At 39.1% G+C, this 25240-nt stretch overlaps 2 protein-coding genes across 6 annotated transcripts in view; one reads left to right on the forward strand and one right to left on the reverse strand.

Annotated features, from left to right (window-relative positions):
- Nucleotides 1–12192, reverse strand: part of WASHC4 (WASH complex subunit 4) — a 61801-nt gene extending 49609 nt beyond the window's left edge. For 4 of the 5 annotated variants that reach the window (XM_034987677.1, XM_034987679.1, XM_034987678.1 and 1 more), the window contains exons 1-8: nucleotides 12049–12192; nucleotides 7948–8087; nucleotides 6398–6451; nucleotides 6238–6303; nucleotides 5328–5373; nucleotides 4796–4863; nucleotides 1884–1966; nucleotides 299–341 (exon numbers count right to left, since the gene is read on the reverse strand). In XM_034987677.1, coding sequence (XP_034843568.1) covers nucleotides 299–341; nucleotides 1884–1966; nucleotides 4796–4863; nucleotides 5328–5373; nucleotides 6238–6303; nucleotides 6398–6451; nucleotides 7948–8087; nucleotides 12049–12109 — 561 coding nt within the window. In that variant the 5' untranslated portion in view covers nucleotides 12110–12192. Of the gene's footprint in view, nucleotides 1–298; nucleotides 342–1883; nucleotides 1967–4795; nucleotides 4864–5327; nucleotides 5374–6237; nucleotides 6304–6397; nucleotides 6452–7947; nucleotides 8088–11514; nucleotides 11602–12048 lie in introns of those variants that run through there. The other variant, XM_034987680.1, reaches the window with a different exon arrangement.
- A 9653-nt stretch (nucleotides 12193–21845) lies between these two features.
- Nucleotides 21846–25240, forward strand: part of ALDH1L2 (aldehyde dehydrogenase 1 family member L2) — a 63739-nt gene continuing 60344 nt past the window's right edge. The window contains exon 1 of the mRNA XM_034987683.1: nucleotides 21846–21983. Within this exon, the coding sequence (XP_034843574.1) occupies nucleotides 21936–21983 (48 nt within the window). The 5' untranslated portion in view covers nucleotides 21846–21935. The remainder of the gene's footprint in view (nucleotides 21984–25240) is intronic.

A 25240-nucleotide genomic window follows, 5' to 3' on the forward strand; every position in this document is an offset into this window, starting at 1 on the left:
TAGAGAAATGCTTTGCCCACTATATCATCCTTAATTGTGACTTTGCAGAATTGTTTCACGCTCCAAAGAGACCACTTAGAGAACCTGCACTGGGCCACTACTGGGAAAACCTAAGAGTTATACTGATAGTGGGTCAGTAATGCCTCATCAACTTCACAGATAAAAGAGAACAAAGGCAAAAAAAAAAAAAAATCCTTTAAGAGTTTTGCTATAATTGTTGTACTCCCCAATCATATAAACTCCACAGCAAAATATAGTAAAAATTATAGTTTTACAGATCAACTTAAATTACTTTTACCTGAAAATGAACTCCAGTTGTCTCTATAATTTTGGGTGCAATCCTGTAATAAAAGAACATCCAATTAAAAAAACTTTTTTTTTTTTTTAACCACAGTTCACTTTTATTTTGAGGAAAACACATAGCAGCAGAAGGTCTTGGGATTTTTAACACCTATGTATCTTTATTTAGGCTGTCATCACTAGAGTTTCTGAGACCTTACTCCACTTTCCTAAGAAGAGAACTAACTTGTATATACAGAGTCAGGGCTATCCTTGCCTACACCTAACTCAATGGGTAGGGAAATGACAATATGTGGCCCATGAATAACCCTAGTCATTTAAACCTAAAGGACTGAGTTTGGGATGGAGGTGGAAAAATAACAAAACTGATACTCATTTTTTTCTAAACAGAATTTCTCAGTTTCCAACCATTTTATTATCCTACCCAAACTGGCACTTGGAAACTAATCAGGTTTATTTCTGAGTTCTCATTCCTACTGAAAAACAATGCATACAACCAACATTGTACTAAAGTCAAAAACCCCGAGATAATTCAATTTTATTTCCTAGACATCTTCTACTCAACAGTAAATTATTTAAAATAGTACTTGTATATCAAAGCACATGTGGATATTCCACAAGATAGAATATTTTATTAAATATAAAATACAAATAAACTTCATCTTTCTTGGGCAGGGTGTGGTGGTGGGGAGTCCTCTTTGAATTACACATCAGGTACTGCAGGGGTTAGGGGAGCTATGCTCTCATTCCCTCCTGCCATGAGAACAGCTTCAGTGAAAGAACAGAACACAAAATAAACACCTGGCTGAGGAGAAAAACATGAGAATGAGAAACAGTTACACAGTCTTCCAGTTCATAAAGAGTTAAGATGCAGCCTGGTATAGTAAGAACAACAATGAATGGACTGGTGATCAAAGAACAGCATCTAAATTGCTATGGAATCTTATACAATTCCTCTGGGTCTCAATCACTTCTTCTCATAATTGAGAACCCCTTGTCATATAACTAAACAACGTTACTGTAAGATTATAATTAAATAGTAAATGGTGAAAATTTTAAGGATAAAGTATTAATCAAATGTGAGATGTTACTTTGTGGTCCTAAGAACAGTAATGGCTATGAAAATTTGATCATTTTTCCTGATTTAGAACAGTGGTTCCCAAACTTGAAAGATCATTTGAATAAAACCAAAATTTTTTCAGTGTCGATTCCCTGGTCCCACTGCCCCAGATAATAAGCCAGGGAACAGTCACTATAAAGGAGAAATAAGGAGAGAGAATTTGGTACATGTTCTAATTCCATGTTAGCCTTTTCCTATAAAATCAAATTTAAGTATATTCTGTCAACATTCTTATTCAGACAGATAACAACTCATTCACCATGGCAGAAACTGTCTTATTAACCTATGTATTATACATTAAGTAGTGTTTGAAACATGAGTGTTCAAATGATGGTGAATAAATGAATGTAAGAATGAGTAAACAAATGAACAAACAAAAAACTATTTCAGGTAACTGGCTAGTTTTAGAAAGCATTCCCTGCATCTCTATTATAAATGCACGAATATTTATAAAATCCATTACTTGTTACTGATATAGAGGGCAGCCAATTGATGGACTACGTTCATCACCACTTCATAGCACCTCGTAACAAAACAAGACAGTTCCTGAAATGACAAGTTGAGTATATGTTACATAGTTGCTTCTTAAATATCACCATTTCTCAATTTTATGGTAACAATATTAAACAAAAGCAAAACAGTTTCCAGTTAACCTGCAGCCAGACAATTTCAAGCATCCTTCAAGCAATTGATTCTTAACTCCTCTCCTGCATCACAAGGTCATTTCTACTGCTTTGTCCCCACAGCATTTCATTCATACTTCTATTTTAAGTCTTATATTTTAGTTGCTCATGTAATTCTTAAATGACAGAGACCATCTTATTCCTTCTTTAAATAGCCACTGTTTCTCAATAAATTTCTGTCCTATTAAATGAATAAATAAATGAACATCTGAATGAAAAAGCTCAAAAGCTGCCAATTTAGAAAGTAGGATAATGAGGAAAAAGGCTCTCCAGAAGTCACTCTGAAATAACTTCAAATGTTTATTACCTTTAACTTTATCTATAAACAAGCCTGGCACACAGAAAGGGAAATATTAATTATTGCAGGAATATGTTTGTCATTAAATAATTAATTCGCATCTACCATATCCCACACCTTCTGAAAATTTCTTTTCAGAAGCTCTCAATGCTTAAACCTAAAAAAACAGTTTGTATCCTAAAGTATTCAAAACCTGATTAAAGCTGTGGCTATTCTAAATTTTAAGTTCTACGAGGACAGGAATTTCCGTTGGTTTTGTGCACTGCTGTATCCCTAGCACCAAGAACAGTTCCTAACATACGCTAGGCTTCTAAAACATTTGTTGAAGGTTTAAAAATGAAATTTTATGCAGCTGTCGATGAGATCCAAAAGCTATTTAAAATGTATGAAAATGAAAATAATGCGTCTCAATTTTACTTAAATACCTCCAGTTTTACCTTTCTTATTAAACTTCTAAAAGTTCAATAAAAAGCAAAGAACAGAAAATTCAGAAAGAAGGCACAAAGTAAAAAAGGCAGAAACAAGTCCAAATGTATAAGACTATTTACATAAGATAGAAATAGAATTAATTAACCAATTAAAAGAGATTTTCAGGCTTTCAGACTGAATAAAGGAAAATCCAGACACATGGTTTTAAAAAAATACAACTAAAACATAATGATACTGAAAGGTTGAGAGAATATAAAAAGATAAATTAAAAAAAAATGTAAACTAAAGCAGAGCTGGGGCAGTGAGAATATCAGACAAAATAGTTAGCATTATCACAGCTATTATATATGATACACATTTACATAACTGCACATTATATACATAATTATAGTTTAACAGGGTCACCACATAATAATAAAAGATTCAATTTATAAAGAATGATTAACAATTCTAAACTTGCACACACCAAACAGAATATCCTGAAAATAAGAAATGCAAAATTTGATAAAACTAGAGGAAGAAACTGACACATTCACTGGGACCTGTAAATTACATTTCTTAGACTCCTGCCAGTAGGCTTCCTGTTAGGTTCTGCCAACAGGTGGCACTAAAAGGACACTAAAGGCAGGAAAAGGACATCCTTACTACTTCTTGCTGTTTGCATCAGCATAAGAGTTCACCCCAGCAATGGCAGTTTGCTCCACCTCCAGCTTCTTTCAGCACTCCAGAACTAACCTTGCATTGCCCTCTCACTGGTACCAGCCTGCTAGGCGGCGCTGCCTCCTTCATAGGTATGAGCAGTAACTACACGGGGCTCCTGCTCATAGTTCCCAGAGTCTGGTAACCCCAACTCTTTCCCCCTTTTTTTCCTCTTGATGTAGAGGTGGTATCTGCTTCCTCTGGATGACCTCACTATCCTCTTTTCTTTCAGCCCTCCAACTCTTATATAACCAATCCTCTGTATCAAATCTCCTCTTCTGAAATACTGTGATTTGTTTTCTGGACTGGACCCTGACTGACACATACCATAACAGAGATGGAGTTCAACAAAATGCTCTCAATTACAACAAGGAGACAAAAAAAGGTAGTAAAGATATAAATGAGCTGAACAATATATTAGTATGTTTGATTAAATGAAATACATCATATCTTGAACCTAACAATCAGGAGGTAGGTGGAATTAGGGGTGTTTTTTTCCTTATCTCCCAATTTTTGCTTTTGTCATATGGTACTAGCATTGCTTTTATAATGGAGAAAGAAGAAATAGGAAGTTCTTTCATTTTTTTGACAAAACTAAACCAAAGACCTAGAATAACTAAAACTGCAGTGATGAAAACATCTGATTTGATCTGATTGAAACATCTGGTTAGAAGCATTGAGTGCTACTTTTAAAAAACCTTATCACTGCTCATGTACTAGCGTAACCATCTCCACTAACAACTTTTTCTGACATAAATTATCTTTTCCTACTTGACACGAAGTTTAAATTATTATTTTTTTAAAGATTTTATTTATTTATTTGAGAGAGAGAATGAAAGACAGAGAGCACGAGAGGGAAGAGGGTCAGAGGGAGAAGCAGACTCCCTGCCGAGCAGGGAGCCCGATGCGGGACTCGATCACGGGACTCCAGGATCATGACCTGAGCTGAAGGCAGTCACTTAACCAACTGAGCCACCCAGGTGCCCCTTAAATTATTTTAAAAGGCATGGTGACAAATTGTCCACAAATGAAATTATTTTAAAAAAAGAAAAGAAAAAAAAGAACCAAACTTACTTTGAGATCTTATTTCCGTAAAATGCTATGAAAACCTTTCAGGAATTAAGACCTCTTTAACTATAATCCAATGCCAACTAAGTGTCCTACCCTTCAAAATACACATTCTTAGCATTTGAAGGTGTCAGAAATCTTTTTTAATTGTGTGTAATTTACCCAAACTTAAAAAAATAATAAGTAAAAAACAGTTACCTGTAAGAATGAAATAAATCTTCCCATTTGAATTTGGCAATCACCTTCCACCATGCTGGAATCTGTAGCTTTAAAAGGTAACATGAAGAATCGTATTTCAATTTTTTAATTTAAACTTAGTCAAGACCCAAAAAGAAAAATAATTTTTATTCATTAGTATATGTTCTAATCTGCATAGTATTGAAAACAGAATTTTTATACTGAAAAGAAACATGAGACAATCATTAATCATTCAATTAAAAGTAACCATCTGTTTCACTGTTTAATGAATTCAAGGAAAATCCTTATCTAGCCACAGTGCTTTGTAACTTACAAAAATACCACAAATAAATTTTAGATAATTTGCTTCTGCTTCATCGCCCAGGCTTATTCTACCTGCTTATCAAACATGTAAACCAACAAAAAATTTGAATGCTTATTTTCTCACAATACATTACATAATCATGGTAGTCCTGGAATGAAGTTTTCAATCTCAAAATCTCAACCTCAAAAAAGGCATCATGACACTACAATGTAAAATTTTAAAACTTACCTCCTTCTCCATAAAACAAGAGACCATTATAAAATTTAGTTTCAGCCTGTTTAAAAAAAAAATTAAAATAATTTTAAAGGTCGCTACCTTGTTTTTAAATTCCTAGGCTCTCTTAGTTATCCATATTTAATAATCAGAGGACTAGATCACATATACAAATCCATTTAAATTAAAAAACTGCTTACAAAACAGGTAAATTCAATCTTTAGAGTGCCAAAGATATCACTGATACTCAAAGTTATTTCTTAATTTCTTTACCCCTGCCTTTGTCTTTTCTGACCACTCTAATTGTCCCACATCCTCCCACTAGTTCATGGGAGATAGAAAGCAACCACATAGTATCAAAAAGATACAGAAAAAAAGAGGAAGTTTACCAACTTCTACCAGAGTTTTAATGACCCATGGCTAAGAAAATGCAAAACATATTAAAAATTCAAAGGTTTTTTAGAAAATCAGTTATATTTATTGTATCTAGGGGCACCTGGCTGGCTCAGTCAGTAGAGCATGAGACTTGATCGTGAGTTCAAGCCCCATGCTGGGTGTGGAGCCTACTTAAAAAAAAAAAAAAAGTAAAAAATCACTTATATCTAGAAAGCCAATATATATGGCAAATAACACAGACCTTGAGGGTAAATAGACCCAGACTTGAATAGTTACTACCAGTAAAATGTTAGGAAAGTGACTCTTCAAGCCTGTTTCCTCATCTATTCCTCACGTTATCTGCCTCATTCTAAGTATGAACAGGGTTAGTATGGTGTCTGGCACACAGTAAGTACACTCAGTGAATGGTAATCACTATTATTAGTATTAAACAATTCATCCAGCATGCAATAAATCTTTATGTACACTATACATACAAGCACATATTTGCTTTTAAATCATGTTTTAACTTAAGAGTACAAATAATTACCTCATACTTTAATTTCTTGATTTCACAACAAAGTGCAGCATAAACAGTGATGACTTTGTTCAAGACCTAGTTTCATGAGGAAAAACATAAATAAAAAGATAAGTTATAGCAGATAACTAAAGCATTTAAAAAATAGATTTTTAGGTTTAGAAATCTGTACCTTGTTTTCAGTCTTTATGAGTTCCAAAAGGGAAGACTGCTCATAAGGCAAAAGCTATAGAAACAAAGGGAAAGAAGATTTCTTTTTAATTTGAAAAAAATCATTGAAATTTTAAATATTCAAATTGAGTCTAGCCCTATTCTATTTAAACTTGTCTTGGACCCTGTACTTAGCACTAACACACACCAGATGGGGATTGACTGCTAATTGGTATAGGATTTCTTTTGGGGGTGGTGAAAGTGCTCTTAAATTGAGTCTGGTGATGGCTGCACAATTCTGTGAATACACTAAAAGCCAAAGAATTATATGATATGTGAATTTCAAGAAAACTGTTACTAAATAAGTCAATAGGTAACTCAGGACAGTGTCTAATACATAATAAATGTTCAGTAAATGTTAATTATTATTTAAGTGGTAACAGGCTAGTTTCAAAGATAAAACAAGATAGAATGATCTCGAAATGGAACAGAGCAGGAGTGACTTATTTTATTAAAGATTTTGTTCATTTATTTGAGACAGAGATAGCAAGAGTGAGCATGAGCAGGGGAGGAGAGGGAGAAGCAGGGCCCCCCCGCCCTGTGAGCAGGAAGCCCAACACAGGGCTTAATCCCAGAACCCTGGGACCACGGACCTGAGCCAAAGGCAGACACTTAACTGACTGAACCACCCAGGCTCCCCAGGAGTGACTTATTTCATACATTAAAAAATTACTCTAAATAAAATTCTACTACTATTATTACACTATATGTTAAATAACTGGAATTTAAATAAAAACTGAAAAAAATTACTCCCACATTAAGATACCCTAAATGGCATAAGGGAAAATGATGGAATCTATATCTTCATTAGACTATGAGTGAGATGGATACATGTGTTTGACAAAAATTCACTGAACAGTATATTGTATATCTATGCATTTCACCATATGTAAGATAATCTCAATAAGGAACAAATAAAGTTTGAATATTCTATTCCAACCCTTTTCATTTTCTTGATGAAAAACAAAGGCTACCTCAAAAGTTTGTGTTATTCATTAAAACAAAAAACGAAAAACACACATCTGCCTGGCTTCGAGATAAGGAAATTCACAATTTTTCTCCAAGTTTCTTCTGGTTGTCTAGATGCCAGATAATAAAAATATACAGTTGACCTTTGAACAACACAGGTTTGAACGGCATGGGTCCACTTCCATGCAGGTTTATCTTTTTATAAATACAGTACAACACTATAAATGTATTTTCTTTGTGATTTTCTCTTAACATTTTCTTTTGTCTAGCTTACCGTAAGAATAAAGTATATAATACATATACGAAATATGTGTTAATCGACTGTTTATGTTATTGGTAAGGCTTCTGGTCAACAGCAGGCTGTTAGTTAAGTTTGGGGAGTCTAAAGTTCTATGTAGATTTTCAACTGCATGGGAAGTCAGCACTCCTAACCCCCACATTATTCAAGGGCCAAATGTATATTCCATTTTTTAAAATTATGTTTTCAAGATACAGTATGTCCTGAAAATGTATACATAAATTAAAAATAAAACAAAATCAAACCTTTAATGCTATTGGATCAAGATTGAAATCCCAAACATCACCAATTGAATCATCCAGTGCATCTTCAATTCTTCTCAATTGAGATGTATACTCCTCAAGAAATTTCCCGTAATTCTTAAGTTGGACTTCAGCATGAATTTCTAAATTTAAATTTTAAAACAGTATGTAAGAAGTACAAGTAATAAATTACAGGACATTTACTTCAAAAAATCTCAAAAGTCACAGCAAAGTAGTTACTAAGCATTTTTAAATGTATTACTCTGGAATGTCTGGACTTCTTGAAAATAAAGTTTCAAAGTTAAACAATAATTCAGCTTTTAATCTTTTCCAAATAATAAGATAATTTTAAAAGCTAGAGATGTTAACAATATACAGCAATACCACATTTAAACTATAACTTTAAAGTACTATGAAAAAATTACTGTCCCATTTACCCCCTAAGCTAGGGCTTTTAAACAATCTGAATAATGCCTTAGACAACTCAACATCTTGGTTCTGTTTTAGTCATAAATAACTTTTGGGGGAAAAAAAAAAAAGACCTGAATCAAGTACAAAAATCTGTGTTGTCATAGAAGCAAAATTTAAAAACATAATTCTTAAGTCTCTGTAGTGTAAACTGTCTAAAAATACATCTAAATATTGGTTTTTTTTAGATTTTATTTATTTATTTGACAGAGAGAGACACAGCGAGAGAGGGAACACAAGCAGGGGGAGTGGGAGAGGGAGAAGTAGGCTTTCCGCTGAGCAGGGAGCCCAATGCGGAGCTTGATCCCAGGACCCCAGAATCATGACCTAAGCCGAAGGCAGACGCTTAACGACTGAGCCACCCAGGCACCCCCATCTAAATACTGTTTTTAAAACGGTTTTAGCCCTGCTTTATCATAATGAATGTTATTTCTGTAATGCCCAAAATTTACCAAGATATTTTAATTATTTAACTATCATAATAGAGTTGGAAAAGCCAGTAAAGAACACTGAGTACAGAATACTGTGCTTATGGAAAAAGCCCAGATGTCCATTGACAGACGAATGGATAAGGAAGATATGGTGTGAATGGATAAGGAAGATGTGGTGTGTGTGTATACATATACACACACACACACACACACACACAATGGAATATTACACAGCCATCAAAAAATGAAATCTTGCCATTTGCAATGACATGGATGGAACTAGAGGGTATTATGCTAAGCGAAAAAAGTCAGAGAAAGACAAGTATCATATGGTCTCACTGATAGGTGGAATTTAAGAAACAAGGCCGAGGGGCATCTGGGTGGCTCAGTCGGTTAAGCGTCTGCCTTCAGCTCAGGTCATGATCCCAGGGTTCTGGGATCGAGTACCGCATCAGGCTCCAGGCTCAGCAGGGAGCCTGCTTCTCCCTCTCCCTCTGCTGCTCCCCCTGCTTGTTCTCTCTGTCAAATTAATAAATAAAATCTTTAAAAAAAAAAAAAAGGAAACAAGGCTGAGGATCATGGGGGAAGAGAGGAAAAAATGAAACAAGATGAAACCAGAGAAGGAGACAAACCATAAGAGACTCTTAATCATAGGAAACAAACTGAGGGTTGCTGGAGGGGAGGGGGTGGGGGGGATGAGGTAACTGGGTGAGGGACATTGGGGAGGGTATGGTTGTAATGAGCACTGGGTATTATACAAGACTGATGAATCACAGATCTGTACCCCTGAAACAAATAATACATTATATGTTAATTCAATTTAAATTTTAAAAAAGAATTAAAAAAAGAACACTGTGCTAATATTTACAAATTTACACATTAAATAGATGATTCTAAGGAGTCATTGGAAGAAACTGGACAATAAAAGTATGTCTAGTCGGGGCGCCTGGGTGGCTCAGTCGTTAAGCGTCTACCTTCGGCTCAGGTCATGATCCCAGGGTCCTGGGATCGAGCCCCGCATCGGGCTCCCTGCTCTGCGGGAAGCCTGCTTCTCCCTCTCCCACTCCCCCTGCTTGTGTTCCCTCTCTCGCTGTGTCTCTCTCTGTCAAATAAATAAAATCTTTAAAAAAAAAAAAAAAAGTATGTCTAGTCATCAAAGTTAATAATTAAAGGAAATATTCTACCATACACATAAGAATTCACTATTCCAAAGGCAGCAAATCCAGTTTCTTTTATTGATGTGAATAACTATTCAATCATTGTTGTCTAAAAAAACTAAAATTTTTCTCTCCTCAAATCAGCAGTGCAAAGCAATTCTAAGATAAAATATGTTCTAAGGATGAAGACCTAGCTCTCCACTCTCCCTTATTTTGCAACTAATGCTCTGAATCAGGTGGATCAATTCAGTTCATTAAGGTTGCTATCTCATTATAGCAGTAACCTAAGCAACTCTGGAAGATGGTCAAGATAGGATTCATAGCACAAAAATTAACGAAAACCAGGCACACAGAACGGATGGGAATTCTTCTCTTCCCTAGAGCTTAAATTAAAAAACTGAGAAAGATTCTTGAACTCCCAAGCACATGCCTAATTCTCAATTACATGGGAAATAACCAAAGCTGCATTTTACCAGCAAATAAGTTCTTAATGACAATGCCAGAAAAGCATGCTGGCATTTGTCTGTCTGGGAAATCACAAAGTAGTAGGCAAGAGAAAACCTGCAGTACCATTAAAGGTCCTTGCTGATAAAATAATGAATAGTTGTAAAATTAGTAAAAGTTACAATAAAAAGATTTGAAAATAAGGAATCCATGGTGATTCCTCAAGAGTAAAATTCCAAAAACCTATTCACAGGCTCATCTCTACATTCTTTGTTATCTTTGTATCCCTAATACCTAGTACAGTTCCTGGTATTCAGTCTGTTGACTGAAACAGATCATTCTACTCTCAGCTGAACCATTTTCAAACCTAGCAAATATTTTCATTACAATTTTTTGAAGATACTAGAGTAGGGGACCTCTGTCCATAAAATTCTATACATGACAAGGTGCCATTCACTTTATAACAATAAATACAGAATCCTCTCCACAAAAAAGTTAAAGGACTTTGTCATTACCACCAAGATTTTTTTTAATGCTGCATAAGAGCTAATAACTTTAGGAATGTTTTATGAAAAACTGCAAATCATGAATTAAGCTCATGCTTCTCTAAGAGGCTACTAAAACCTAATTACATGTAAGTTTCTACACATGATTCTTTGTAAAGTTAAGCAAAATTCACGTGTAATTTTTAAAAACTGCATTCACCTTTTGGGAAAATGGTGTAAAAAAACAAATTCACAAGCAGTAGGTCCCAATCTCTCTCATATCACTTAAACAGATTAATATCACTAGAGATAAGAAACAGATTATCGACTCGTATTAATCTTAAGTAGAGTTTCACTAAAATAATTATTTGGCCTCTAACTTTTGCTGCATGGAACTTAATCTGGTACGGTTTTTTGACTTCTAAGTCCAAAATGAAACAATTCGATTTTATGGGGTAAAAGGTGCTTAATTTTTGAAACCTTTCTAGGCGCAATGGAAGCTCTCCGACACCCCTGAAAAACGCCACTTATCCTAAATAAAAGGCATGGAAGGAGATAAGCTGACATTCGCTTGTTTATTTTTACCGTGTGAAGAGCGCTTTTTCCCTGTCTCGTCCGTTGTATGAATATGCAGAAAAAATACTCAAACTTCCAAAAGTTGATTGGAGGAAAAGTAGAAAAACAGGAAAGCGAAAACAGGAACCCGGACCTCCGCCGGTTCTAGAACTGAACGCTCCGCACAGGTGGCAAAGCCCCGAGAGGCCAGAGGCAAGGCCGGCCTCGGCTGCCCGGGCTGCTGGGCCTCCCCGGGGGCGCCCCGCCCGGCCCCCGGCTGCGGACAGCGGACGCCGCGGCTCCCGGCACCACGGGCTCCAACGGAGAGCCGCCGCCCCGGACGCCGAGCCCTGCCTCGGCCGGCATGACCCACCGCCACCGGGACCCTAACCCCGAAAGTAACGTTCGAAAGCGCGTCCCTCGCGCACCCCAAGGGGCAGCAAGTGTCCCGAACAGGACGGCTGCGCAGCGACCGCGACGCAGAGCCCTCCCGCAGGAGCGCTGCCGGAGCTGAGGCGGGCCGGGGAGCATCCACCCGCAGCCCTTGCTCTGTAGCTCCCTTACTCTGTGAGCCGTCGTCAACGCGGTCGAACTCCCAGTCCGGCGACAGAGTCTCCACCGCCATCACCCCGGCGCCTCCCCTAGTCACAGAACCAACCAGCCCGGGCGCCCACGGCGGCCTCACCCCGGCCGCGGTTACGGCACGTGACTTCCGGCCCCGGCCCCGCCCCCGCCCGCGAGGCAGGCCGGGCTCAAGGCCCCAGCGGGGCGCGGGGGCTGCTGGGAAAGCGAGTCGGCCGTGGCCGCGCTAGCTGCATCCTCCCGCGGCGACTTGGGCCTCGCCACCGCTCACTTCACATCTCAGGCCACATCGGTGCCTTTGACTTCGCCCTGCTGTCTCCAGGTCATTTGATACCTGGGGAGTTGTTCCAACAGTCTAGCCTAACAAGGGTAAAATCGATGGGGTAGTGGCTTAACAGGAGGGCGTGGTCCTCGAGTACGTCGCTGTCCAGGCGCTTCTTAGAAGCAGGAATTGCCAACGCCCTCTCTGTCACTGTCATCGGAGTTCCTGCTTCTCTCCTCTTACAAGTCCTGGGCAATCCGTTCCTGAGAACAAAACGGTGTGTGAGAGGTGGAGTTACTTTACGAACGCGCCAGCGAGGAATCTTCCTACTTTGCTTACCTTGTGCTCACCGGTCCTCCGCCACCTCCTCTTAAAAAGGAAGGGAGGGAAGAAGCAGCGCTATTCGAGTGTGTTCTAAAATGCTCCTACCTGCTAACTGGCTTTTCCGCGAATGGGGATGTGTTACCCAGTAACGTTCATTGCTGCATGGTTTTTAACAGGAAATAATCTTAATGTCCATCAATAGGGAATAATTACATAAAGTTTAATACATCCATATTATGAAATACGAGATAGATGTTTTTTAAAATGAAATACGTTTGTAGAGACATGGGAAACTGACAGAGGGTAGTTGCAGAATAATGTGTATTTGTGCTTACATTTATACTCATGTAAACCTGTTTGTGCATATGGGCGTGTAAATGCATAGAAAGAGAACTCAAATCGCACTAAACAGGATAGAAGCCAACTGGGAAAGAGTGTGTTGGAAATTAAAAAGCGGATTTTCAAGTTTTTTTATGTCCCCTTATGTATTTTTTAATCTTTAACAATGAGGTCTTATTGAAGTCTTATTTCTGTAATCTTAAAAAGGACCAAAAATAACTAAATGAAAGCAGGTAAAAAGTTTCTAGAAGAACGTTCCCTGAGACCTGTGGATCTGCAGTAGGTCAAATATTTGAGTGCCCACTAGATACCAGGCACCATGCTAGATATAATTATGGGGAAAAAAAAAAAAACAGGCAAGAAAGGTGGACCCAACCCAAGTGATGCTTGCAGTCTCCCTGGACATTTTAGAAAGGAAAAAAACAAACTTGAAAATAACAGTAACATCAGGGGCGCCTGGGTGGCTCAGTCGTTAAGCGTCTGCCTTCGGCTCAGGTCATGATCCCAGGGTCCTGGGATCGAGCCCCGCATCGGGCTCCCTGCTCCGCGAGAAGCCTGCTTCTCCCTCTCCCCCTCCCCCTGCTTGTGTTCCCTCTCTCGCTGTGTCTCTCTCTGTCAAATAAATAAAATCTTTAAAAAAAAAAAAAAAAAGAAAAGAAAATAACAGTAACATCAGTGCCTACTGGCTGACAAAATTTTTTTGCTTTACTTTCTATATGATTGTGAGTACAACTTGCTGTACTCTTCACATTTGTATTCATCAGTTATTAATCTAATAGCGCATTGTAATACACTGAAATTACAGGTCAGAGCAATTTGAATATGCAAGTGCATTAATCTATTAAGGTTAATAAATCAGTGGCAAGCGTCATTCTATAATCACAGTTTCTACAGCCAAATTGTGTAGGTCCAAATCATAGCTCTGTCACTTACTAGCCATGTGATTTGGGGCCAAGTAATTTAACCTCTGCCTTGATTTCCTCAGTTTTAAAATGGGAGTGATAATAGTAAACACATCATGGTATTGTTATGAGGACTAGTTTAGTTTATACATGTAAGAGGCATAGAACAATGCCAATCGCATACAATAGAAGTGTTTGCTATTTTGAATCATTGTAACTTTATTTTTTAAAGAAATCTTAGGGATTCCCTGTCTTTATCTTACATACCTTTAAATCAAATTCCAGGGCCTAGAATTTCAAATTTTATTAGAGAATTACAAGCTAGATGTGAAATATAAAGCACATTCACTATAAACTGAAATGTGCTCTCTCAAAGTTATTTATTACAGCAGATGTCCTATATTTCTAGGCTTAGTCTACAGAAGGCAAGTAATCATTTTGAGGAATATCCTTCTTTCTACTTCTTTCTACTTTTCCTCATTCCTATTAGGACTATCTGAGAAGAGAGCTTGGAAATAGAAGGGGAAAATTTTTATATAGACAGCATTGAACTATTTTGAGAACTTCAAAGAATTTTAGAACAGCTGCCCATAGAAGTTTCTTGCAGGGTCCTTGCCTTTAACACTTAAACTCGCAACTCAAGTACCAGTTTATTCCATACCAAAACACGTGTTCTATATTATAGAGCTAAGGTCTTGGTGAACTTGTTTCTTAATATACATTTAAAGTATGTTTCCAACAATAGAAATTCTATGGTAATAACTCCCTAAAGACACTTCACTTAATAAGTCATCACAAAGTCCTATGTGATCTGTCAAAAAGATTCCAAATGTGTTAATTCATATATTTTTATTTATTTATTTATTTATTTGTTTGTTTGACAGAGAGGGGGCCAGAGCACACACAAGAGGGGGAGCAGCAAGCAGAAGGAGAGGGAGAAGCAGGTTCCCCACGGAGCAGAGAGCCTGAGAGCATGGGGCTCGATCCCAGGACATGGGGATCACAACCCGAGCCAAAGGCAGACGCCTAACCGACTGAGCCACCCAGGTGCCCCAATTCATATATTTCTTTACAAAAGAATCCCTCACCTGGACAATTACTGTAAACCCGTGACAGATCTTCTCTTTCCATTGTCCACACTGTTCTCCAAGTGCAGTTCTCAAAACCTATCTGATCAGGTTATGCCCCACTTTAAATCCATTGCCCTTGGTTTGAAGTTTTCACTTCATAAAATGGAACACAAGGCTTATTTCAATCTGCCCTTTGATTATTCTCTAAATATTCTGCCTCTTCTATGCCCTAATCTACACCTACTTTGTTCTATTGGGATGCCAAACCATTTGCAGTTTCTCAAACAGGTCCTGCTGCTTCCAGCATATGTAAAGGACTTAAAATGCTTCCTGGCATGTTGTAAATGCAAAATAAGTGCTGCTGTTACCTTGACTATCACTCCTGATCCCTGCTTCACTCTCCGCCCCCCCCCACCAGTTGTTCCAAACTTCTACTCCATCTCATTGGCCAGAACTTAATGAGATGACCACCCCTGACCTACAGATAGGTCTGGGAAAGGCAATCTTTGAGTTGGGTGGCCATACATCCAGTTAAAAATTGGTTTTAGGAGTGCCTGGGTGGCTCAGTTGGTTGAGTGTCTGACTTTTGGTTTCAGCTTGGGTCATGATCTTAGAGGGTAGTGAGATGGAGCCCCACAACGGACTCTATGCTGGGAATGGAATTTGCTTGGAATGCTCTCTCTCCCTCTCCCTCTGCCCCTCTCTCTCTCAAAAAAAAAAAAAAAAGGTTTTTATTAGATGGAGAAAGGAATAATGTGTCATGGGAAGCCATTAGTTTCTGATGTAAAAGTTAACGTCTGAACTGAATTTTGACAATATTGCCACTCCCTTTTTTAAAATACTGTCAGTGGCTAAAAACTGTGCTTGCAATAAAAATAGCATCTATGGAAAAAGCCTACATCATCTTCAGCCTCTTTCCTTTTTGCTTATGATGATCCAACCATATTGGTCTTTTAATTCTTCCAAAAAACCAAGCTCTTTTCCACATGAAGTCCTTCCCATGACATGAGAATTATTAGTTTATTCTTTTATAAATATATATTTATCATCTATGTACCGATCACTGTACTTAGCATTGAACTGTATCAAAGAGACACGATTTGGATGTTCATAGAGCTTACAGTCTAGTGGGAGAAATAGGCTTTAAACAAGTAAACTTCTAATAATTAAATGATAAAAAAAAATTTTTTTTAAAGATTTATTTATTTATTTATTTAACAGAGATAGAGAGCGTAAGTAGGCAGAATGGCAGACAGAGCGAGAGGGAGAAGCAGGCTCCCTGCCAAGCAGGGAGCCCGATGTGGGGCTCGATCCCAGGACCCTGGTATCATGACCTGAGCTGAAGGCAGCCGCTTAACCGACCGAGCCACCCAGGCGCCCCTAAATGATAAAAAATTTTGATAAGAGTTACAAAGGAAAGGTATATATACTGAATACAAAAGGTACCTACTTGGGATTGTGTAGTCAGGAATGTCCTCACTAAGGAAGTGACATTTAATCTGAGATATGAAAGATAAGTGGTAGATACCCAATGGGGGTATTTGTTAAAAGAATAAACTAATAATTCTCATTTTTTCCATTGCTCTGTAATAAATATTCATTCTGCAGGACAATTATTTCCTCTTAGTTCTTCAGTGGGTGGCATTGCTTGTTAAAGAATCTATAAGAGTAAAAAAATAATTTAATAAAATATTATATATATATTTCTATGTAAGTGATGATCTACAAAGTAGACCATAATTTAAAAAGCATACCTTAGTGGACGCCTGGGTGGCTCAGTCAGTTAAGCATCTGCCTTCAGCTCAGGTCATGATCCCAGGGTCCTGGGATCGAGCCCCGCATCGGGCTCCCTGCTCAGCAGGGAGCCTGCTTCTCCCTCTGCCTGCTGCTCGCCCTGCTTGTGCTCTCATTCTCTCTCTCTCTGACAAATAAATAAATAAAATATTTTTTAAAAAGCATACCTTGGAAAAATCTTATATTTAGCATGTTAAAGTAATTGACAAGAACATATCTAGAAATGGACAAGCATAAAGTAGTCAAGTAAACCTACTTGCAGTTAAAAACTAAGAAAAGTAGATAAAGTATAGTAATAACTTTAAAAGATTTGAAAAATAATAAAACCAGACAGAAAAGCACAGGAAAATGACTCAGAGTTCTGGATGTACTCAGAATTTACTGGTAAGAATTATGAGTTTGTGGCTTTCTGCCTGACAGTGTCCCTCACCCCTTCAAGTCAAGAAATGAAACACTGTCATACTGGCTCAAGGTGGCAGCAAACCAAGTTCAGGATTGTTGGAAGAGAAACTGGAAATTTGGAGGAACATCCTGAAAAAAGGGACTCACAGAGGGGATGAGATCCAAAACCTATGTGTAAACATTGCCCAGATCCCTGGTTAACCACCAAACTACGTGCAGAGAGCCTGCTGAAATCATAATCAAGAGTGCTTAAAAACACCCACACTGGGTGAGAGGTGTGCTTGCTGCCCTTTGATGCATATATTCTCCACCAGATGTGCACCTGGGGTAGGAAAGCTGAAGTCCTGTGGGTTCAAGACGGCAGAGAATGGAGATCGGGCTGGCAGAGCAGCTTGAAAATTTAGAAGAGAAAACTGATAATCAAGGGAATTGCTAAGGAGGTGAACCCCCAAATCTGAGCAAAAATGCTGGCCAAACCATTGTCTAAATGAATTGAACAGAAATGTAAGCTGCTGTCCTCTGCAGGGTTTGAGTCCAAGCAAATTCTCTCCTTTCTAAATAAAAGGCCCTGGGCGCCTGGGTGGCACAGTTGGTGAGGTGTCTGACTCTTGGTTTCAGCTCAGGTCCTGATCTCAGGGTCATGAGAAGGAGCCCTGAGTTGGACTCTGTGCTCAGCGTGGAGTCTGTTGGAGATTCTCTCTCCCTCTCCCTCTGCCCCTCCCGCTCGTTCTCTCTCCCTCCCTCTCAAATAAATAAGTAAATCTTTAAAAAAAAATAATAAATCAATCAATCAAAACCCCAGTAGTTTTCTTAAGAATGTAACAGAATCCAGAATGTCTGTGAATTAACTGTTTTCCTTTTTTTTTTTTTTTTTTGGTGAACAATAAAATTTAATTAACCCAAGTCTGACAGAATAGAAACAATAGATGTAATTACAGTTATAGTTAGAAATTTTAATACTTCTCTTAGTATTTGATATGACAAATAGAATATGAGAATAAAGAATTGAACAATACTCTCAACCAGCTTGTCTTAGGTGATATTTATAAAACATTCTATACAACAACACCAAAATAGACGTTTTTTCAAGTATACAAGGAATACTCAGCAAGGCAGGCCATATGCTAGGCCATAAAACAAAACTCAATGCATTTTAATGGACTGAAATTTGGCTATATTCTCTGACTGCAATGGAATCATACAGAAATCAATAGCAGAAGAATCTCAAAATCCCTGGAAAATCCCTAAACTTGAGCACAAATCTCTAGGGCACTGTGAGGAATGAAGAAAATCTACAGAGTTATATACTATGCGATTCCATTTGTTTGATAGTCTTGAAAAGACAAAACCACAGTGACAAAGAACAGAGCAGAGATTCTCAGGGTGAGAAGGGGTGGTTGGTTAGCCATGACTGCAAAGGGACAGGGCAGTGTTGGGGTGGGGAATGGAACGGTTCTGTATCCTGACTGCAGTATTACTTACGTGAATCTTTACATACGTTAAAACTCATAGAACCGTACAGCAAAAATGAAATCAATTTTACTGCATGTTATTTTTAAAACATGTAGTGGTGGGATTGGCCTTCACATGCATTTGGCTTCAGTATTCAAATGATGTCAGGTCTTGGATTCTCACTATTTCTTTTCTATCTCTTCCACAATTTTTGCTACATTCTTTAGGTTCAATAGGGTAGCCCTTGGTAGCTTCAGGTTCACATTATCACAACACCAAAAGTGATATAAAGGGTACACTTAACTGATAGCTTAAACAGAAGTCCTAGAATTAGGTCTTGTTGGCCTTCATTAGCTTTACTAGGATCTTGTGCACAATTTGAACTAGTCATTGTAATTAAGGGGATGGGAGAGATGTACTGATTGGCTTAGTGTAGGTCATATGCTCCATGCCTGGATCCTAGTGGGGTAAGGGGGAAAGAAAACTTTATAGGAACCACAAGGCCTAAGACAGGAGGAGAAGCAAATCCTCACATGGAAAAGGGAATACTGTTATCCTAAGAAGTGGATTTTAGATGGTAGGTCACAAAACCAATACCTAGTTGGTACACTAACCAGTCATTTGGTCATTTGCAGTCAAGCAGATCACACTGTTGCTATTTGCCAGGACTAGAGCAAATAATTATTTAATTATTACGATAGTATGATTTTGGGGGTTACTGTTTGGATGGGTTTTAAAAAAATCATCCTTTCTGAATCTTTATATTTTATGGTTCTCTCTTGTAAGAATTTTGTTTTTTAAGCAATCTGACAATCTTTGTCTTTTAATTAAAGTGTTTAGTCTATTTTCATTTACTGCAATTACTGGTATATTTAGACTTAAATCTAACATTTTACTAATTTCCTTTTATGTTTTTCCTATATTTTATTTATTTTATTTTATATTATATTTTATTTTGTTATATAATACTATATTATGTTATATTTTATTCCCTATATTTTCTTTCTCTCTCCTTTCTTGCCTTCTTTTCAATTGATTTTTAAAAATCATTCTATGTATTACCTTGATAATTTTACACTCTGTTAACTCGGCAGTTACATATTGTCTTTATATACAGTCATTAAAGTTTTCTGTATATAGTCTCATGTCATCTGCAAATAGTGACAGTTTTACTTCTTCCTTACCAATTTGGATGCCTTTTATTTCTTCTTCTTGTCTGATTACTGCACCTTGGACTTCCAGTAGTATGTTGAATGAAAGTGGGGGGAGTGAATATCTTTGTCTTATTCCTTATCTTAGAGGAAAAGCTTAGAGTTTTCTACCATTGAGTATAATGTTAACTGTGGGTTCTTTCATATATGGCCTTTATTGTATTGAGGTATATTTCCTCTAAACCCACTTTGTTGAAAGTTTTTATCATGAGTGGATGCTTTTTGTGCATCTATTGAGATGATCATATGGTTTTTATCCTTCCTCTTGTTAATGTAATATATCACATTGATTTGCAAATATTGAACCACCCTTGCATCCCTTGAATAAATCCAACTTAACAATGGTGAATGATTTTTTTAACATATTGTTGAATTTGGCTTGCTAATATTTTGTTGAGGATTTTGCATCTATGTTCATCAGAGATATTGGCCTGTAATTTTCTTTTCTTGTCATGTCTTGGTCTGGTTTTGGTATCAAGGTAATGCTGGGCTCAGAGCATGAATTTGAACATTTTCCTACCTCAGATTCTCTGAAGTTCTTGTTTGAGAGACATAAAAATGACTTTATTTCATCTTCATTTTTGCTCTGTCTAGAAGTCTAGGTTGGCAGGGCTTTTCTGTTTGTCAAACTCTAATTGCCTCTGGTCTAACCACTAGTTATCAAGAGAACAGTATCTTTAATTCTTACATAAGAAAATCTTAGACATCATTAATATTTCATTATATGTGGGTAGACAATAAAGTCTACATTTCCTAAAGTTGGGAGTTGGAGAAAATAACTATGGAGCCCCTACCCAGAAAAAACCACACTCCTTGCCCACCTCTCCCAGTAAACACAGATCACAACAAATAAAGTGATTATCAGTATTTGGAAGTTTAAAAGAAGCCAGAAGTCACAAAATGCTGTCAGGGAAATGGGTTGAATTGGCAAAGGGCAATTCTCAGAGCAAAACTCGATGTTTGCTGCCATTCTCCAAGCTTTAAGGATTTATTTTCCTCTCTCCTTCTTAAACACATTCATTCATCATTCATTCTCTCTTTCAACAAGTACTTTTTGAGCTCTGCTAAGTGCTAGATATTGTAAATTTTGATAAATTAGACATGGACTCAGCCTGCAAGGAGCTTCCAGTAGAGAAGATGACAGGTACACAAACACCAATAACAGAATGAGATATCAGAAGAGACGCATAGACAAAAATCTTTCCCAATTCAGAGAAATTAAAGATGACTTTGGGGAAATAAGGGGGTTAAGGGAGGAGAGAATCAGGAAAAATGTCTTCAGGAGGCAGCATTTGAGCTGTACCTTTAAAGAAGGAATTTGGTCTTGCTGAGATGGTGACAAGTGACAGGTGATAAGCTTTTCTGGGAATCATTGTCCAGGAAAGAATCAGCACGTACTAGAGGGTTAGGCTAAATTACATGTGCAAAGGAGCAGCAAGAAAATGAGAGAAAATGCCAAATTGCAGACGGCCTTCAGTGCCAGGCTAAGGAATTCTGTTTGCGACAAGTGCTTAGCTAAAGCATGTCTGAGCATTCCTTCTAGAGAGATAAGGGGAAAGGGTGGGTATCTATCTGTCTATCATCTATTGGGGACCAGCTGTGTGCCAGACCCTTTGCCAAGTGCTTTATACACAGTCTTTCTTTAAATCCTTTTATCAGCTTACAAGATAGGTAACAGGATACCATATAGCCATGTGTCTCCACCCCTTATCTTTCGTATCTTTGCCTCCTCAGAGAGCTGTTATGGCCATGACTTGGGATGACAGATTGACCATTAATAAGGCAAATCCCTGTCTACCTCACAGGGCTTGAGTAACTGGTAGAAGATCCCCCAGCTGGGAAGTACCGGGGCCAAGACTGGAGGCCGCCCCTCCCGCTAGGTACTAGCGTGGCACCCAACTGGGGCCCCGCCCAGCCGCAGGGGATTGGCCACCCGAGCCCCGCCGGCTGAGGAGGCGGGGCCGTGCCCGGCGAAGGGGCGGGCCGTGGGCGAGTCCCGGGACTGGCGGACCCAGCTAGCCGCGATTTCTGCCGCCCGGCGCTCGCAGGCTGCAGGCCGCGTCCAGGCTGAGCCCCCGCTGTCGCGCACCCCGCCCGAGCGCTTCCTTCCAGCATGCTGTGGAGGGGCAGCCAGGCGCTCCGGCGCTTCTCCACCGGCCCGGTGAGTCTGGCTCGGGCGAGCGTCCTGGCTCTCACCCGGGACTGTTTTCCAGACCCTGGGGCGGGAGGGCCGGTCGGCGGGGCTGGGGGTGGACACAGTGTTTAGACTTGGCTAAAAGCCAAGACAGCGTTTTTAAAACGGGGAGACTGCAGTGAGGGATCCGGAGAGGGTCTTGGGTAAGGCTTGTCAGGCGAGCCATTGTCTTGTCCAGGGAAGGGGCTGAGGATGCCGCTTTTGAACATCTACGGTCTGGCTGGGACTGACAGGGTGGGAAGAGTCGCATGGCAGGGGGGACAGAGTCAGCTTCCTTTCCTTTTTTCATTTCGATCATGAGATCCCTGGTCAGGAGATGGAGCCGCAGTACAGGACCGAGACCCTCTCTGGAGGAGAGTAGTATTCAGTCAGTTCCTCCTGGGCAGGCCTGAGATGTGAGCGCTCCTGACTGGCATTCAGGGCCCATTCAGAGAATGGCCCTCGGAGCTGGTGACGGCAAGCTCATTTTTCCTGAGCTGCAGGCGGCAAGATTGCTGGGATTACCAGGCGCTGCAGAAGCAACCACGCTGAAACATTATTAAACTGTAGCACAAGAACCGAGCGGTGGCCCAACCCCGCGCCTTGGAATTGCGTCAGCTCCTCCAGAAATGGAAAGAGAGCAGACACGTTGCATATGGCCCCGGGAGAGATGCCTCCCTGCCTGCATCCAGGCCGACTCAAAGCTGTTTAGGGAAGAAAAAACAATTCATCTCATGTACCATTATCTCCTTTATAGGAAGTTCATGCTTCCTGGGCTGTGAAGGAATTTGCTTTTCGATTCCTCTTCTTTGCAAAAGTCCTATGTGCGTGTGTACATATCCAGATGTAAAAAAAACTTGAAGGCAGAGAGAAGTCTTGAATAGCACCAAAAACCAGCCGAGTGGTACATACCTGGAAGAGCTTTTGTCTCCCAGACAACCCCAAATAATGAGGATTCACTTTACCCCATCCAGTCCTAGTTATTTGAGGAGCATTCACCTTTTTAAAAAATAAGGAAAAAGAGACCTGCTCTTGAAGAGCTTTTGCTTGCTCTGGACTCCTCCTTAGATTTCTCCTGCCACGTGGCACCTGGGAATCTGGGTAGGATGTCACAGAGAGCAAGGGCTGGTGCTTGCCTGTTTTATTGGCTTCCTCTGTCAACACCTTTCATTGAATTGTCTTTTTTTGGAGAGCAGAAGGGAATCTTGAAGAATGCAAAGATGGCCATAGTGGGCTTTATGTAAGATTTCAGTAATATTTCAGTTGAACATCCCAGGTGGCAAACGACAGAGACAAAAACATGCATGTGGGGAAGCACCAAGCATGGTCAGGGGTCAGGGGTCTGAGTCTGACTGTACCCAGGAGTACATGTGGAAAAGCAGTGACATTTGACTGGGAAGAAGACAGTTTCTTCCGTGGCCAAAAGGAAGACATGGAATGACAAGTGGAGTGTTTGGGGTATTTTACTCCATGGAAAATGGGGAGCCATCCTTTGGATGGCATTCTATGAGAATTGTTCAAAATCAAACATGGCTGGCGGGAGCATAAAATGGTACAGCCACTTTGGAAAACTGGCCATTTTTTATAAAGTTAAACATATACCTATGATATGACCCAGCAATGGCACTCCTAGCTATTTACTCAAATACCTATTTATGAATGTCTATAGAGGCTTTATTCATTATCAGCAAAAACTGGAAACAACTTAAATGTCCTTCATCTGGTGACAGGGTAGACAGTGGATAAATCCACCCATACAGGGGAATCCTACTCAGAAACAAAAAAGGAGCGAACTACTGATAGGCACAACAGCATGGATGAAACTCAAATATGGATGTTAAGTGTAAGGAGACAGACTCAAAGGGCTATGTATTATAGGATTCCAATTACCTGACATTTTAGAAAAAGTAAAACTATAGTGATAGAAAAAAGTGGTTATCAGGAGCTGGTGCTAGAGGAAGAATTGACTACAAGAGATTGTCCCTCAAAGGACATGAAGGAATTTTGGGGGGTGATGGAACTGTTCTTTGTGTTGATTGTAACAGTGGTTAGGTGACTGTGTATCTGTCAAAACTCACAGAACTATACATTGAAAAGGGTGTGTTTTACTGCATGTAAATTATACCTTCATCTTTAAAAAGGAACAAAAAAATCACACAGTGCTTTTGAGTTTGATATCAAAGCAGAATGAAAAAAAAAAAAAACTTAGAACCTAGAAAAATCCAATGGGACAACTAGTTTATAACACTTCCTGATAGAATCGATTTTTCCATTCCCTGTCTTAAAGAAATGGACTTAGAAATATTTAATGAGGGCGCCTGGGTGGCTCAGTTGGTTAAGCGACTGCCTTTGGCTCAGGTCATGATCCTGGAGTCCCTGGATCGAGTCCCGCATCGGACTCCCTGCTCGGCGGGGAGCCTGCTTCTCCCTCTGACCCTCCCCCCTCTCGTGTGCTCTCTCATTCTCTCTCTCTCAAATAAATAAATAAAATCTTTAAAAAAAAAAGAAATATTTAATGATTTTGGCTTAATGACATGGCTGGATCTTTTTTTTTTTTTAAGATTTTATTTATTTATTTGAGAGAGAGAGAATGAGAGAGCACACGAGAGGGGGGAGGGTCAGAGGGAGAAGCAGGCTCCCCGCCGAGCAGGGAGTCCGATGCGGGACTCGATCCAGGGACTCCAGGATCATGACCTGAGCCAAAGGCAGTCGCTTAACCAACTGAGCCACCCAGGCGCCCTGGATCTTTTTAACCACTGTGACTATAGATAACAATAAAACCCTTTGTCTATTAGTTATTATTGTGCACTTCCAATAGGTTGCCTGGTTCATTGCATCTTAACTTCTCCTCATGGTGGGGTTATTTGGCCTTCATATTTATTTGGCACTCTGTTATTCAGCTTCCTCTGCCAGTGTCTGGGACAGTCTGGTTGCTGGTTCTGGGTTCATAGCCTGGTTCCAGAACTTGAGGTTACCTTATGATCCAGTTCAAGAGTTTGGACTCTTCCCTGCTTCTTGGAACCAAGTACTGGCTTTATACCCTCGTTCTGGCAACCAGGTCCTTGTTTCTGAATTACCCGACCCCCTGCTTTGGTGTCTAGTTTGTTTTTAGGACCTTCAAATTCAACTTCAAACCATATTTAATCGTGCATTATGTACTGAGTACTTGTTCTAAATCCTGAGGATATGATTAATAAATAATAATAATGATAGATAACATTGATATAGTACTTACTTAGTATGCA

The sequence above is a fragment of the Mirounga leonina genome, unplaced genomic scaffold (genome assembly GCF_011800145.1).
Source record: "Mirounga leonina isolate KUSES-001 unplaced genomic scaffold, KU_Mleo_1.0 Mir_418, whole genome shotgun sequence".
NCBI classification, from domain to species: Eukaryota; Metazoa; Chordata; class Mammalia; order Carnivora; family Phocidae; genus Mirounga; species Mirounga leonina.